Source organism: Thermobia domestica, chromosome 9 (assembly GCF_964235325.1).
Source record: "Thermobia domestica chromosome 9, izTheDome1.hap1.1, whole genome shotgun sequence".
In the NCBI taxonomy this organism is placed as follows: Eukaryota; Metazoa; Arthropoda; class Insecta; order Zygentoma; family Lepismatidae; genus Thermobia; species Thermobia domestica.
The window spans coordinates 156,277,283-156,295,161 of record NC_137462.1 but is presented as its reverse complement, the minus strand read 5'-3'; the positions used below and the strand labels follow the sequence as shown (position 1 = coordinate 156,295,161).

At 34.4% G+C, this 17,879-nt stretch overlaps 1 protein-coding gene across 1 annotated transcript in view; it reads left to right on the top strand.

The window, feature by feature from the left end:
- LOC145695123 (putative ATP-dependent RNA helicase DHX57) overlaps nucleotides 1–6,974 on the top strand; it is a 121,195-nt gene extending 114,221 nt beyond the window's left edge. The window contains exon 18 of the mRNA XM_081772045.1: nucleotides 1,167–6,974. Within this exon, the coding sequence (XP_081628171.1) occupies nucleotides 1,167–1,310 (144 nt within the window). The 3' untranslated portion in view covers nucleotides 1,311–6,974. The remainder of the gene's footprint in view (nucleotides 1–1,166) is intronic.
- Nucleotides 6,975–17,879: the final 10,905 nt, after the last annotated feature.

The window sequence follows — 17,879 nt, the reverse complement described above, 5'->3', positions numbered from 1 at the left end:
AGTGTTATGAACTGAACAATTGACAAGAGAATTTTATATTGTCAGAATTCTTGTACCATTGTTATTGTTTACAATGTATTATAAACAACTAAAAACCATGAACCTGTATCTACTAGGCCGAGATCGGTGGCTTAGTCCTGTAATCCAGATCGTTGTATGTAGTAGGGAACAATCTATACTCTGAAGATTGATGTTTCATGGTGGTCTGTGCATCCGCCAACTATACCGGATTCAAACTCTGGTCGTGGTTTGGAGCCCACGTTGATAGTAGGTTCCTCGTCCTTCATAACCTCAGTGTTGCATAACGACGTGAAACACGGAACTCAGACACGGCAACTACCGGTATTATGAAGTTTTAATCATTTGTCGAAAAACGTAATGTGGAATTATAAACGCACTTCAAGAACTTCAACCCTACATTTTGATATATATATATATATATATATATATATATATATATATATATATATATATATATATATATATGGGACGCTTATATTTGAGTAAATATGGTACATGCGACGAAAAGAAAAGTTTTTAATACATTTAAGAAAATGATTCGTTTAATACGTCAATATTGTAGCGTTATTTTATACTAATTTGAAAGTGAAAAAAAAAAATACTACCACCTGTAGCTACTTGGAGGGAATTAAAAAGAAGAAAAATTAACATGTCGACTCGAAAGAGTTTTGAACCACTACACAAGCCACAAAACTGTTCCTGCTATTAAAAAAAAAAAAAAAAAAAAACTACAGTGAACAAGGTATTGTCTAGGAATTACAATCCTGCACATCATGGTTGTAAACTATATATAATGTTTCAATTGTATTATATTTCTAAGCAGTGTGGATAATTAATCACCATATCCTAACTGTATAGAGTGGTGAAAAATCATGTTTTATGCATTCAAAAGTTACGGTGCTTCATAATTTTGTGTTAGATATATTATAATGCGTTTGTCTGGGATTGGGAAACAATCTGTGGACGCTCCTTTATTTCTACGTTTCGTTATAAACAGATTCACTAACCATAATCTTGAAATATCTGTCAACAAGGAAAAAAATGTGAGAATATTTTATTTTAGATTTTTCACTTAAGTTAGTGAATGTATTATATTCATCTGCTTAACATTTAGAGTATTATCTGATCAAATGTTCATTTTGCAGGTCGCTGAATTATTGAAAGTAATTCGTGGAGAGTTGCTGAAGTTACTAGACGAAAAAATTCAGAATCCAACATTAAATCTCCTGACTCATTCCAGAGGGCGAAAAATTATCAGTACCATAATTAAGTTGGTTACAACAGAGTAAACTTCTTCTGTTTTATTTAATTATAACTTGTTACAATATGTTACGTTTAACTTTTCTGTAAAAAAGTTTTCAGATTTAAGACTGTAACGCGTTTTTACTTAAGTTTCTTTTTGTACAGTTATGTGAGAAAGGAAGTTTTAGAGAAAGACTTATTTAAGTTAATATGTTATATTTATTTTGCATATTAATTGAATTCGTTCTCGAATATGTGTATATACCACTGAAATAAAAGTTTCTTCTGTGAATATCGTCATGAGGTGTTGAGTTAGAAGAAAGTACAGTACAAAGATTATCTAATTTTGTTTCGTGTACGATTAGTATGGTGATTGAAACGCCATACTTGACTGATGTATATAACATTGTTCTTACAGTCTAATAATTGAATAAGTCGAAAATATGACACAATGGGCTATATTGTGAATTCGTTAAAACTAACTGTATTGGTGGTTGCTTAAGAAATTGAAGAACTTCCATTCTCAATGTAAGAAGTGTCTTATGCTCAGAAAAGTTCAGAAAAGAGTCTTCCCTAACTATATATATATATATATATATATAGATATATATATATATAATTACACATAATCAATGATTTTCGTAAAGTTGTTTCTGTAATTCATTATACTTGAAATAATAAATTTTACTGACGAAGCAAAAAATGAGTATACGACATTCTTCTTTAGAGGACTTTTGGCCATTAAATAGTTACGTGAAAATGTTATATTTATGTAATATTTCTCAATCAAACTACTAGTATCATTAAATAGTTATTAGTATTACAGTGAAAAGAATGACGATTTCAGTTTGAGTTTTCTAAATTAATCACGAATTTTCAATGAGAAAAGTAAGCCGAAGTTCTGGGACCATAAGTTGTTTTGTTCTTATCAGTGTGAGTGTATTTAAGTGTCAGATTAGATGTGGTTGTAGGCATTTCGCTGTAATTTGTTTTGAAATTACGTACGTAGTAGAATATACTATAAGTTGGTGATTCTTACAAATCCCTGTCTCGTTATTATTTTGGTGTGTAAAAGTACAAGTTGAACCCGGACAAAACAAAATCAAAATAAGATACAGAATGAAGAATATATTGATTTATCTCATAATTTTGACTGATCCGTACCAACAGCAACTTGGCGCTGAAAAAGGAGAGAGAGAGTTGAAAGGTAAAATGAAACTTTCAATATAAGGTCAATTCACTTAAAATCACCCAATTTCAGAGTAAAAATTTCTGGCAAAATTTATTTTTTTTTCTTCTTTAATTTTTGTACACGAAGTTGTACTATAGTTAGAGAGTAGAAAAACCAGAATTTATCCTTTTTTTTAAAATATAGATATTCTGTTTTCTTTTGGGCAGCCACTTTCTATAAGGCCGTAAGCCTATTTTGCAGTTTACAATGTAAGATCATTATTTTTGAAGATACTGATTTCAAACAAAAACAGATTTAAAGGGAATTAAGGTCGATCACTAGGTGTTCTCGGTGCTATGCTAAACGCTGCTTGAATAGTGCGGCGTTGCCAGATAATGTCGAGTGTTTAATGGTACCAGATAATATAGAAGTAATCATGGAATTCTGCTTGGATACTTACTGGAGAAATTAGTTTTCGACCTTATCGCAATTCACAGTTAAGTTCCGCTTCTCTAATTGCAACGCTAGAATCAGGAATTTTCTTATTGTGACTACCACAGTAAACCTACATATTTGGCAACAACGCGTTATAGCGTTCTGCGCAAGTTTCTTCTGAAAATCTATTTCCTTAAATGTAAATTAACATTTAAATAAAATGTGAAACATGACATGGAAAACGGTCAGACAATATTTCGTAATAAGACCATTACTTTAAAATTCTTTACGCATGCAAATGAACATTTCATAAAACTGAGCACTTCTAGTAAGATCCAACAGCAAATGCCATCTTGTGTGCCCATTGTAAAACAAATCAAATATTTTCTTTTATTTGTTACCTCTTTCGGTGTCAGAAGACACAGCCAAATGAATCAGTGTTTTGTGTTGTAGCTGAAACATAACTCTCTCTTATAGTACAATATTTATAGTATGTAACATTTCATTACACAGTAGTTAAGGGAATGAGCTAAAACATTGACTGACTTCCGGATGGTGATCCACTTTAAATGCACAATATTTTGTCCAGACTATATTTAAGGCTATTAGACTACAAATATTTTTAATAATTTGTTGAATATTAGTTTAAAAACACAAATTGTCATTTTTGAAATAAATAAATAAATAAGAACTTATCCCTAAAGTGTTTTAGATATAGGCTTCGTAGTATACTACTACATAAAAATTTGATACCTGAGAATCTCATTCTTTTTTCTTATGGGTCGTTGCGATGTTTTCGAAATTCAGGTATGTTCAATCTTAAATATCAAAAGGAACACACTTGAAAAGTCTCAAATTAGTAACACTGATATATACTGTTCATACTTGAAGCAAAAACACAACTGTTAATTCTTCTTTTTTTATCGTCATAAAATGTCATTGCTGAAAAAAGTTTACTGATTTCATTCAATACATAGTTTTTCGCTGGTATTGAAGCTTCGATCTATAACAGTTGCGAACTCTATAATGGCGATTGTTTCCTTAAGATCTTACCAATTAGCATTCACACTTGTCATCTTAGATATTTGGAAAGAAGTTTTGGGGGCCATGTGAAAGAAGTCAATAAAAAAAAATCGTTGTTTTCATCACTTGTTCTTTTAAGTTTCCCGATTCACCAGTTCTTCTAAATGCAAGCTACGGTATTTTGTATTTTCAATTACGACAATCTTCTGAAATAGCTGTTATGCTGCAATCAGTAAACTCTTTTGAATGTGACTTTACATAATATCTTATTTTTGTTTGACTTAGAGTACAAATCTATGAAATAACCTGATCTGTGGAATTTGCTTGCAAGAACCAAATCTCTGTAATGTCATGATGTTTGATTGCACTTCTTCTAATGGTACATACATAAAATGGGTGGGAGTTGGAGTCAACGCAAGATATATTTTTAGTGTTGCTAGACTTACAGCTCGAAGTTATTCCAAAACCTGATCGAAATTATGCTAGATTCGGTCAAATTATGCTAGATCCTCATAATTACTAATTCAGGAGTTTTTAAAGAAAAAATCTCTAAACTTAAAAATAACTCAGGATGTAGAAAAGCCTTTCTATTTTTTCCTTTTTTTTGTTCCTACTAACCTAATTCAAACAAACAAACGAAAGATTGAAGTTCCAACACAAGCATTAAAACTTCTGGAAACTAATGTTTTCTGATTTTTTTTTTTCCTTTCTTGACTGGCTGTTTTTCTTGTGATGTATTAGTTTCATTAACAGTTTTAGTCTGTCACTTAAAAAAAGGCAGAGCAGTAAATAACAAATATAATAGAAAACTAACTTTATTATAAATTGAAAACTTATCACATGACCTGCTTAGACATCCTCTCTGCACCGTCTGTTTTTCTAAGCCCGCTAATGTGGGGGCGCGGTGGCTCAGTGGTAGAGCGTTCACCTCCGGTGCTTGGGGTCCCTGGTTCGATCCCAGCTCGCGTCGTGTGGACTTTGTGGTGGACAAACCGTGCTCGTGGGTTTTCTCGGGGTTCTCCCGTTTCCTCCCACTTTCTTCATTCCACCATTTCACTCATCATCACCGTCTTCTTTAACCTAACCGGCATAACCGTGGGACGTAAAAATTCAAAAATTTCATTTCATTTTCTATTTTTCTAAGCTATTTTATATGATAATTATGTAGATATACACACATACATGTACTCACACACAAACACATACAAAATATGAATGTACAACACGCACGATATGGAACACAGGATATAGGCCTATATACACAAATGTTCATTATAACGTCAGAACTATTTACACATCCTCCTCCTCCTCCTCGAAAAAGGTGTCCTCCTCATCTTCTTTTTCATTTGCGTACACATTTGAACTCCCCACTCCTTTTACCATTGTTTGCGAAGGAGAAAACTTATTGCAGTCAGTAGGTTGGACATTGAGCACCGAAAATCCCGTTAATCGTGTCGGTAAGCAGTCCGTTTCTGCATTTGGTTTTTATCGTGTTAATTTTCGGGGAAAAAAAATCTCTCATGCTGTACTAGAATGAGGCAAGACCATAGCATCTAAAGCAAAATCGCCCCATTTTGTGTATTCTTGTTCTAATAAGTCTCTAGAATCTCTAATAGACAGACAGAATTTATCTACCTAAAAATCTGACCATTCACGAGGAAAATTGGCCTCGGACAATTTCCTCCACAAATCTTCCAGAACTTGGATTTCCCTAGTGTCATTTACAACGCGTGGTAAATGAGCAGCCAAGTCAGCTATTGATGCTGGTTTCTTCTGTATATTTTGAATGGCGATTCGAGAAGTCAACCAAGATAATTTTGAGATTATTGCATCTCCAAAATTGTATCCCTTCTTGATTTCCATACACGCACTTATTAAAAATACTCTACAAGTAGATTTGAACTTGTGAACTTTCTCCCTAACTCGTATCAATGTTCCTAAGGCATTGCTCACCTCCGTACTTAAATAAATACATTCTATGAAAGAAAACTGTTTGTCGGTGGAATCAATATCCTCAAGGTTGAACCTTCTCTAACTTGCATTGTCCATATATGCACCTAATGATGTCCGGTACAGGTCCCTCATCCTAGAATCAGATTCTTACCACTGCCACATTTCTGCCGTTCTTTTTCTTCCCACGACAATTTTTCTTTCATCTCCAGGTTTTGCGGCTTTTTGATAAACTTCCTGAAATTATGCTAGATTTGAACAGGATGCTAAAAGCAAGATGCTAGATGCTAAAGACGTACAAATTATGCTAGATCTACCATCTGGCACCGCTGCGTCTTAGCTTCAGTACAAAGGCAGCCGGCTGGGGACTGGAGACTTTAAAGATGTGTTTTTGTTTGTGTTCGCCTAAATAGTAAGGTAAATAGGACATCCTATTAATAAAGTGATCTCGACTACTTTATGAATTGCGTAAGTTGAAAAAGTACATAAAATAAAAAAGCATTTATTTTCTAATTATTTCTTTCAAACATGGTGAGCAATTAGTTTATCCTAGGAAAATATTATTACGATAAAACAACACACTCAATGAACTGAACTGTATGTTTTAATACCAAACATATCTAGTTCAGATGTAGAACGAATCATCAGTGTTGAGTTGTACTTGAATAGATGTATAACACAACTCACAAATTAGTCAGTCTCAGCGATCAAATTTTAACTACTTATTACTTACTTCACAGTTGGTTTGTGAAAATTTTAGATTTTTCAAGTCTGTCCCTTTCGAGATATTTCAGGTTAGACGTAGTCGATTTTCGAAAATTTGCAATGTTTGCAGACTAATAATAATGGATGAGACTCTCAAGTATCAATATTTTTAAAAAGTAGTATCTAGCCTATCTAGAAAAAAAGTAATAGCAGGTCTTAGTTTTTCTTTAAAATTTTTAATTAAAAAAAATTACATTTTTCGAATTTGAACTTTCAAATTTTTAAATGTATTTATAGTGTGGTAATCTTAAATGTAGTGCCTGTACAGAATAGCCGCTCTTAAACTGAATGTATAGTTGGTTTCAGCTCTATAAATATAATATAAGTTCGTGTACAACAATTAAAAATTAATAAATTTTATCAGCAACGATCATTAGTTGATTTGATATGGATTTACCCTTATGAACATACCTTTCTTGTTTCTGATTTATGTTCGTAAATGTATCCTTGACATTCATCTTTAAAATCTGGTTTTCTCTTATTTACCTCAAGAACTCCGAAGAGGAATGAACTGTGAAGATTTCACAATGGTAATATTTTCCATTAGCCATTTAATATTTTAATCAGAATATCTAAAGGTTAAGTATTAAAATGTCTGTTGAAATCAAGATTCATTTGTTCGAACCATGATAATTAATAATTTGTATGAGAATACCTAGCCTTTTGTTATAATAAAGGTTTCGGTAATGTAAATACTCAAAAAAAATAAGGAAGTAATTTATTATTATGAGAAGAAAATCTATTACTTGCAATTGTTAACTAGGTAAGTAAAACTCACTATAAAATTGTTTATATATATGTATGTAAATATACTAAATGTCTTTCAAGATAGTGAATACAGTACTCTGCAACTTGAAAATTGAACATTTTTCTTGTGTCTTATATACTCAATTTATTAATTTTTACATTTGTTATGATTTAATTTGTATAGTGCAACATCATCTTGCATAAACAAATGTTCAAGTAAGTTCAGTTTTGTGTTACGCATTCGAAACATCAAGATGAGCAGATAAAACAGGTAGATTTATTTAATTATCCAACACTTTTATAAGTCTGATCTTCGAAAAAAAAAATGATATAAACTTCTTAAAAAAAAAAAAATAAGTTTTGGTGAGGAAAGCATTAGACCTCGCTTCAAAGGTTTATGTAGGCATATGTGTGTCCCTATCCTTTGTTTACTTCGGGCAACTAATAAAAATGGAAGTACTTGTTAAATAAACTGTATCCATAAACAGTTTGAAAGACACTTTAAAAAAAAAAAAAATAATAATAAAGTTATTTATTATAACAGAATATGTTTTGTATTAATATAGTTTTCCAAAATGATACATGTGACAACTGTCGTTTCCCAACATATTTCAAGTGTGTTGTAGTGCAGTGATCCACCATGATTTTGTTTTTAAATTTGAAAATTACACTAGTTTTTCGGGATTAGCTTTATTTTTTTCTAGAGCGTATCCGAAAATTTACAATTTGCCTTTAATGACTTGTGCAAATAATGGCACTTTCCGCCGTTAACGTACTCATTTTTTTAAAAAAAAACTTGATTCTTATTTGTTACAATTGCACCTAATTATTTAAATCTATTCACTTCCTTTGCTTTATACGCATGATTTACAATATTTCGTCGTCGCTATTGAAATTGATCGCATTGTCTCTTACATGGTGTTAAAGAGAATATTTGTATTCTCTTTCGCTGATCGTAATATTCCAGTGTCAATAGCGATCAATTCGTCTACGTCGTTAGTGCACATGACATCCGGTTAACATAATCTAATGTTAGACCCTGTTACTATCTTTGATTTTTTTGTTCGTGTTAGTTCTATAGCAAAATTATGGAGTAATGGTGATAAGGTGTTTCTTGCTTCAGACTGTTATGAATACTGAAAAAGTCTGATAAATTTCATATTCGTACCTTAGTGTTAGTTTCACTAAGACAGGCCTTCACTAATTTCACAATCTTCTTGGAAGTTCTAAAATTTCTCCTAAGATGTTATAATGCCTTTCTCCTTGAACCATGTTATACGCTTTTCCAAAGTTTTTATGTAATTAATGAACTATGTTGCCAGATTCCATTACTTTTCTAATATTTGCCTGATTTAGAATAACTTGGTCCAGAATTAACTAGTGGCTAACGTACACACCTTTGGCGCGAGAGACACAGGTTCGATTTCCAGAGGGAACTCATGTGGTTCGGATCTCCTGTTAAGTTGTAGATCCACTCTGATGTAGCCTCTGTGTTGAACAGGACAATAAACCTTAAATCAACCAATAATTTGGTCCAGTGTTCATCTACTGCGCTTGGAGCCACATTGATTATATAAGATTACTCCATCAACATAGAGTTACTGTGTTAAAAAAACTTTCGCTAAGTTTTTGTAGCATTTTGGGAGTAATTAAAGCTAAGATAAGTATTGGAGTCCGTTTTACCTCTTTCGTTAAATATCGCTACTATGATAGACCCTTTCCATTCTTAGGAATTTCTCCTTTCTGTCCGGTGCATTTTTATTTTATTAGGAGGGGTCCAAGCTTTGGGAGTAGGTGGGTCTATACTACAAGCTACTACGTCTATGTAATATTGAACGGTTATTATTCTGCACCCGAAAAGCCTATAAATAATTATAAAATACTTCCATCTATACTTTAAAAAAAAATGATAAAACTAGATTGTTTTTATAAGAGAAAGAATACAGATGAAGTATAAGATAACATTTTCATTCTACAAACCACTTTCCTGTTAAACAACTATAGTTTTATTGAAGAAATGTACAAATATGTTTTTTTTTTTGGGGGGGGGAGATCCGGATCCGGTGGACCTCCCGTGGGTACGCTCTTGCTTCCTGTCTTATTAGACAGAATAATCTGTGAATCTGTTCGATTACGTGAGTTTCTCTTGCTTCGAGTAGTTTGGCTAAAGTAAAATTAACCATAGTGATTTGTTGTTCTTCCACTTTTTAATAGTTGTTTCTGTCTTTGAGAGAGAGCGGTTCCTCAGTTAAATGTTTTTCAATGTATACTCTGTTGCCTTTTTAAAACTTTCCTCGTATATGCAATGTTTCGTATATCGAAGTACTTTGTGGAGCTTTCTAGAACGTTCCCAGAATCAGCTAGGATGTTCCTGTCTTCATCCTGCACCATATTCAATCTGGGTTGATAAGCCTTTCCTGAATCTGTGTAGTTGGTGGAAGTCTAAGAAGAGGAAAATCAGTGAAGTCTTCTTCCAGCTAAGTGGACGTTCACGATTCGATTTACTAATGTGTTACTCTAGTGTTTCTTTTGGCTATCGAACATATTGAAGTTATTGTTTATTTAAGATATTCCACCCTGCTACCATCAATCATGCTCGACATGATAGCCACCAGTATGGAGCATTACACGACAAAGTTTCCACTGCAGCAGACTTCCTTGGAGCTGTACCATTGGGTATATGCTCTCACTTCTGCTTGCATGCTTTCCAGAGAATATTTACTCTCTCTCGCAAACCCAATGTGATAGAAGTCGCCGATTGAAAAGTCAAAAACCACAATAATCCATGATGTAGCATCTTGAATCTTAACGGGAATATCCGCAAACGGAATAGTAAGGATACCAGTTGCAACTATCATGCGTCGGTAGAAGGCCAGAGATGTAACCGTGTTACTTGAGGCGCTGTCCTTGTGCAATTCCATATGATGTGGCTGTCATCGTTATTTCTGTATTTCGTCTGCGTTACACCAGTTTTCATGTTCCTGGTAATAAGCAACATTGATTTTAATTTTCTTCGACCTTATGAATCTTGAGTTTCCTTCCGTAGCAAAAGAAAGTAACGACAAACTTTCTTTGAATTCACTCTTAAAGTTGCGTCTATTTTTCATAAAAATATCTATAGGTGATTGCCCGAACATTTTCAATCTCTTAGGTAGATCCATGCTTTGTTCACTGTCTCAACAAATTTCGAGCGATCACCGGCTAGTAGGCCGCGTATAGCCTTCTTCCCTTCTTTTTGCTCCGCTAGGCTGGAGTGTTAAGGCACACGCCTTGGTATTGCAGTCTCGATTAATGATGAATTGCATGCACGATATACTGTTGATTAGGCTATATGTAATCGTTTGGCCATAACACGCTGTAGTAATTGATTCTCACAAGTCTCCATATGCCGGACCTTCTTTCGCACACATTTTGAGTTTCACTAATCCCCTCTTCGGATGTGATTTTATTGGTGATGAGAGTTGTGGAGGAGGTTGTTGTATATAACGTCTAATTATAACACAAACATTGGTCTGCCCTACCACAAAGCAATTGTTTCGACATTGTTCTATTATGCGGGTAATATTAAAGTTTGCATGAGAAAGAACCATGACATCCTTCCCAAAAACGTTTTTTTTTTTTCATCGCATTTTGTCTGCTACAACACACTCACTTTACCATCTATTATACAACTGGGAAACCGATACAGTGTGATTTAGTTTTATTGTTGTGTGAAACCTGTTGTGATAGGTGTCGTTGTCTGCGAGTTTTTGGATGAAAACGAATCTTGCTTCTGTATTGTGTTGTGTACAATATATACAGTATATCGTATTGGCCCTAGGGGGTGTTCGATAAGGCTGAGGACCTATCGAACTTCGGGAGTGAAAGTTTATCGAGTTGTCATCGGTTACTCGAAACCGTTCGAGTATTTGAAATTATCGAAGTTTCGGGTATTATCGACATTTCGAGTATTATCAAAGTTTTGGGTATTATCGACATTTCGAGTATTATCGAAGTTTCGAGTATTATCGACATTTCAAGTATTATCGAAGTTTCGGGTATTATCGACATTTCGAGTATTATCAAAGTTTCAGGTATTATCAAAAGTAGTGATGGGCAGTTCGGTTCCTTCACCTCTCCAATGATTCCTTATTGCAGACAAACTAGTCAAACAACCTTTTTCATCTGATAAGATATTGCAAACTTGTATTTGTCGAAATCATATATAAAATTATTTTTCTGCCTGCCCCGTTATTGGCGCAATCGGCAAAGTGACTATTAGTAGCCTAATGGTGTCTTGGATTCCAATTCCATTCCGGTGATGCATGTTTTCTCGTCTTCTTTCTCTCTTCTGACAGACTGGTTAAACCTTGTACAGATCTGTGGGGAAAAAACTTTTCCTTCACTTCTTTGCTAAGGAGAGAAGTTTTAAAATGAACACCCTGCATATATGTAATACATATTATATACAACTATGATAACCTCGAATACATTGTTTCTTCCGAACACGCCGATAATCCCGAATTTTTCAAAATATTCAAGCAACCCGACAAATGCGATCATATTGATATATTTCTGTATTTGCTGCTTTCAAACAATTCGAGACTCTCGAACAGTTCGAGTGTCTCGAAGTTGTCTAATGTTTCTTACATTTCGAGTGTCTCGAACACTTAGAGTGTTCCAAACATTTCGGGAGTCTCGATCATTTCGAGAGTCTCAAACATTTTGGGAGTCTCGAAAGTTCGATAATTCGATAAAATTAAAATTCTTTATCGATGAAACGGTTTTGAAATTTTATCGAATTGTTATCGATTACTCGATTATCAGAACAGCCCTAATTGGCCCGAATATGGTACGATATTTTTAGTACAAAAGCAGTTTAGTAGAACAAAATACTCGTATTATAATCTCAGAATGCCCCTTCACGCTTGAAGAAAGTTTATTTCATACAACGTCTGTATCCTTTGTATCACTCGTGACCGTGCCGTTTCGTTGAATAATTCTCCAAGGTCCGACGTATGTAGTGTAATATCCTGCACGCACGTGATTATATTTATAAACATCAACATGTTTTTTTTAATATATATTTATAAACAAACCCACGTCGTCTTCTACTAGTAGTTATTATATGAAGCAGACGACAAGGGTCATCGTCACCAGTTGATCATGTGATGGAAGAGTAACATCAGCCCCACCGCTGCTCCGACGAAGGTATAAATCTCCAAGCATCGCTATAAGTGACATCAGTTTCGGCTGATCAACTTCCAGCTCTTAGCTCGCGTGGAGCTCTGAGAGATCCTAACCTAACCCAAGTCTCCTAGCTTGCTTGGAGCTCTAAGGCCTCCTGCTCACTCTGCTTACCTGGAGCTCTGAGAAATCCGTAACCACAACCACCCAGCTTGCGTGGATCTTTATAGTTTTCCTCCCGCTCAGCTTGCCTGGAGCTTTGTCGACTCCAACCTCTCTCTGTTTGCGTGAAGCATTGAGAATCGTAACCCACACTCACTCAGCTTGCCTGGAGATTTGTAAGACTCGTTCCCTATGCTGCCAGGCCTTAGGACACCTATTTACTCTAACTACTTAGTGTTTTTTATTGGTGATTGTGTTGTATTGTTTTATAACAGAACTTTTGTAATAACACTTTGTGCAAGAAGACTAATTTTCGCGGGTAAATAGCTCTGCCTTTATCAAGGTAATGGTAGAAGCGTCGGACTCAATCCGGACCAATTGAACTGAACACTCCCTTACCAGATACTCATTTTGTTAACTGGAAAGTAGACTTAGAAAAATAATACGAGGTACGTGCAATAGACTTCTTTTTCTCTTAAGTAACTAACTGTTAGAAGTTTATGCCATAGAGTAGGTCAGGCAAAAAGTCTTATACAGACAATACAATAAATATAGCCGAACAAGGTTTTAGACCGTCATTCAACATTCCACACTTGGCTAAATACTTCGGATACATTACTGAAGATTCTTTTTTTTTTTTTTTTAATTGATCATTTTGCGTTAGTTCAATCGTGTACAACAGAAAAAAAATACTCCCTATGTATTTGCAGGACGTTGCTTTAGATTTAGTTCTCCAACTAAAAATTCAAAATCAATTGGATAATTTTACGTACAAACAAAGAGCAAATTGATAAATCTTAGTCGTCCAAATTACCAACCTACAAGGCAGAATTTGAAAATTTACAAATACAAGACGAGAATGAACCTATGTATGCTTTGTGGTCCTTATTTATATGGAGAAAAATAAATTTTAGCAATTTCCTAGCACGAACCCCCTAAAATGGTTCCATTTGGGACTAACTTAAGCCAGGAGAAAAATTAGATACATTGAATAATTTTAAATGGTGCCTCAAGCGACCTAAAGTTTTGAATCCTAATACAATACATAGTATATGGGGAAAATCTGGAATAAACCCTTGTAATTTAGAAATGGCTTAAGGGAATGAGAAGATATCTTGGATAATGGAACTAGAGGAAGAGGCCAGCCTAATATTGTAACTAACATTATTATGGCGGCCATCTTGAATTCAGGTCAAAATTTTCAAATAGGAAGAGGGTCATGTGACATATCGTTTTGAGGTAGCGTTTTATCAGAACCACAAATATGGCATTATTTTCAGGTTACCTATAATCAGGTAAGAGTTATTACGTGTAAAAAACGAAATGTTTCGATGTAATGTTATTTCATTGTAGTTACCGACCACAGAATTATAAGAATTTTGGAAGTCTTTTGCATAAACTAAAACAAACTGCTAGAGAAAGTTAAATCTTCGTTTCTCTATGAACTACAAATAAGTCTCCATCGAGATGATTCAGAAACTTTTGTTACATAGTTACTTTTGTCACATCTAGGAAAAGATTGTCTGTGGGCCTTCACTATTGGAAAAAGAAACTGTTTCTGCTCCTCATTTTTCGTAAGAACGTTGTTGTAATCTATTAGTTTCACACCCCTTTCTGATGCATCGTTTGATACCTGGATGAATTTAACTATTGTCTTTTCTCGAAGATAATCATTGTTATTTGACCATAAAACCAGATCACACTCAAGAATCCCTTTGAGTATTTTAAATCTATCGATGAAAATTTGTGTTTTATTACAAAATCACTGATTTCTCTTTTCACAAGATTTTTTATGGTATCATGTCTTGCCTCTTTGCTGCTTCACGATTTCTCCTTACAGTTTTATTTCTTTCAGCCATTTTTTTTTTTCATTATGCTAACTTCATCATCAAAAACTCAAATGCTATGTGATCCTCCGTCAAGTAGCAGCGATGGCGAGAAAATTTAGAAAGAGCTACTTAAGATAATTCAGCATCTATTTGTCTGTAAATGTACAAAGCTTTCAAAAATAGCAGTTCTTGCAATGGTGAATGGGATGCTTGATCACATTTAAACCAAGCTTGAACATATAGTCGTATCAGAAAAATGCATACTCTCCGAAGACCCCTTTCTGTTTGCTTCGTTAAACGAAATTGTTGACGAAAGAGAAATACTTTTAGACAGTAGATTGTTTTTCCCATCTACCTTGCATGGCGAATTGCTCCAGGTAAACGAAAGAAAACGCCTCGAAGAGCATACCAGCCAAGAACGCAACCTTCGCAAATGCTTTCTTCCGCAAAATTTTTCTGTACATTTTACATGACCAACTTAAAACAGCTGGCTAGAGTAGCGTGCGAATACTGAAACACTTGGGATCGACGCCGAAAATGCTACCCGTACGGGTTGCTTGGGTTCTGTTCTTGATATCAAATGGTCAAATAAAACACCTGATCAATTTTTTCAGTGCGTTTTACATCAACTTAAAACAGCTGGCTAGGGTAGTGCGCGAAAAAAATACAGGATAGCACGCGAATACTGAAACGCTTGGGATAGTCGAAAATGCCCTCCGCTATAGGGTGTTCCCCAAAATCAAATACCAACCTGCTTCCCCCCAGTATGCATTTTCGTCAGAATCCTCTCCAACCCTTATCAATGCTAATCAACCTACAATTAACAACTCAACAAATATTAACAGGATCACCAACCAAATGACAGAACGTTATTTGTTAGTAACTCAAAATGCCATGAAGGAATCACAATTTAGATGAAACATGGGCAGCCATACTAATAGTCAACAAGGGAAAGGATATAACTGAAAGAATAACTATAAGAACGGAAAGAATAATAATAATTCGGATAGAAATAGAAGTAATCAGAAAAAATTTAAACCAGAAAAGTTATCAGTATGTGCCTCGTGTTTTAAGAAAGGACACAAGTTAGTAGTAGTTTTCAAAATAAATACGATAACTAGTAAAAGGGACCCAGAACAAACCAAGCGTTCTGCGAGCGACCACACAGAAAATAGAACAATCTAAAAAACGGAATATGGAAGGCCAGCCCATTAATACATCATTATCGGTTGGTGTAAGAGTCAAATCCGAAATTCACAATTCACTCCTCGGTGAATCAAATCAAATGACCGACGGGAATGCATAAATTTAAATGCGGAAGAAAATAAATTACTTATTAATGTCCCAGTAAACACAGATGTTTTACTAGTAAGAATAAATAGGGCTCTTCCTTGTCTTTGTGGCCAAAGAACGATTTACGGCCGAATTCTAAATTGATACAATTCTCCAATAGAGGAATTGCTAATACAATCGTTAAGCTCAGGTATATAGCTTGAATTAAATTTAAGATTGGAAATACTATCTTTTCTCACTATTTTAGAATTTTGGAACATGGTGACTTCAGTGGCGGCACTAGGCTCGTAATAGTGGGGAGCAGGCCCGCAACTAGGGTTTCTGTCACCCGGGGCAAACACACAATTCGCCCCCCCCCCCCCAGGTTTAGTCGAAAAGTATCACTTACTTATGGATTGCAACTGTAAATAACATTCTTAATGAAACCAGTTATATCGATTTTTAAGTACTTTAATCAAACTTACTTTAACCACAAAAATATATTACATGCGTTATGTGCTCACAAGTTTTAAGAATAATTTTGTACATACATTTTGTTTTAATGTTGTATGAAGAAATCAAAACAAAATGAACTAGAAAATATCTGCCACATTATATAGTTATTAATTGAAATAACACATTTAGTTTTAATAACCCGGAGAATAATTATGTACATACGCTTTCATATTAAAATAAGAAACTAATACAAAATAAACTAGAAAATATCTAGTACATAATAAAGTTATAATTGAAATAACATTTAGTTCTAATAAACCCAAAAATAATTTTGTACATACGCTTTCATTTAAAAATATAAAAACAATACAAAATAAACTTGAAAATATCTGGTATATTGTAAATAGAGCAACCCAAAAGCATAAAAACAATAATAGCAATTTAGACATATGGTGGGTACCTTGAACATGGGTGTGGTTGTCTAAGGGTCCAGAAGAAACTAATTTTAAAGAATAATAAAGCATAATTTTAGAAAATAAAGCATAATTTAAAATATATAGCATAATTCTTGGAAATTCTATTTAACTGCAAGTTTAACATATAGTATATTAACCCGTAAGTACTATGGACCGTCTCTCAGACCGCTGCGACTTTTCATATCATTATATTTTCCACAGTCTCTCTACTACAAGTGGATCTTTTCGTCTACCTTCCTGTCTAGCAAACGGTTACATATTGTGAAGTTCGTGTTATAATTTATCCCCTGTGCGCGGCGCTGGAGGGGTCGAGCGGTCTCAGAGACGTACTATAGTAGTTACGTGAGTATTTTGCTGATCAGTTGTTTTTCGTTATCTACTGATTATTAGCAGTTTTGTGTCTTACCGTGTGGCACGTCTTGCACCACACATCAAATAATGACCCAGAGACTGGAAAACCTGAAATAATCACATTTTATAACATGAGTAAAGGCGGAGTGGATACTCTAAACAAAAAATGTACAGATTACACATCAAGTCGTTGAACAAGACGATAGCCATTGACAATTTTCTTTATGCTGGTGGATGTTGCGTGTGGTGTCAATGCGTGTGTCTTGCATCAAGTCTACGCTAAGTCCGCAGTGATGACAAGACGTGATTTCATGAAAACGTTGGCAAAAGGCCTTGTTTGGCCTCACATAGAACGTAGATTTTTCATCGGACATCTGCCACGAGAGCTGAGTTTCTCAATCAAGAGCTTGAAAGTGAGTTTCTCACCATCGCGCATAAGGAGTTCAAAAGGAAAACATAGTCTTCTGTCAATTGAGTTGTAAGCACAAAGCAAAGATACTCATTAGTGTCAGCGGTGTGGGGTACCGATTTCCTTGCAGTGCAGAAAAAGAAGATATAAGTGCCTACCTGAAGAAAGTGCATGCTGTGAGAAAAGTTAGTGCGGTACTTTCTTTACCGTCAAAACGTATTTTCTTTACTTTCTCCATCATATAAGAATTAAAAATAAGTTTTATTCATTACCTTTACACTACAAAAAAATGTAAGAGTACAACTATAACAGTATCTTTCTGTAAGTTTAAAAAAGCTAAAATTCCATGTTTTTCTCCGTTTTTACTGAATTTTTTATTCTCAGTGCATCTATAAGAACAGTGT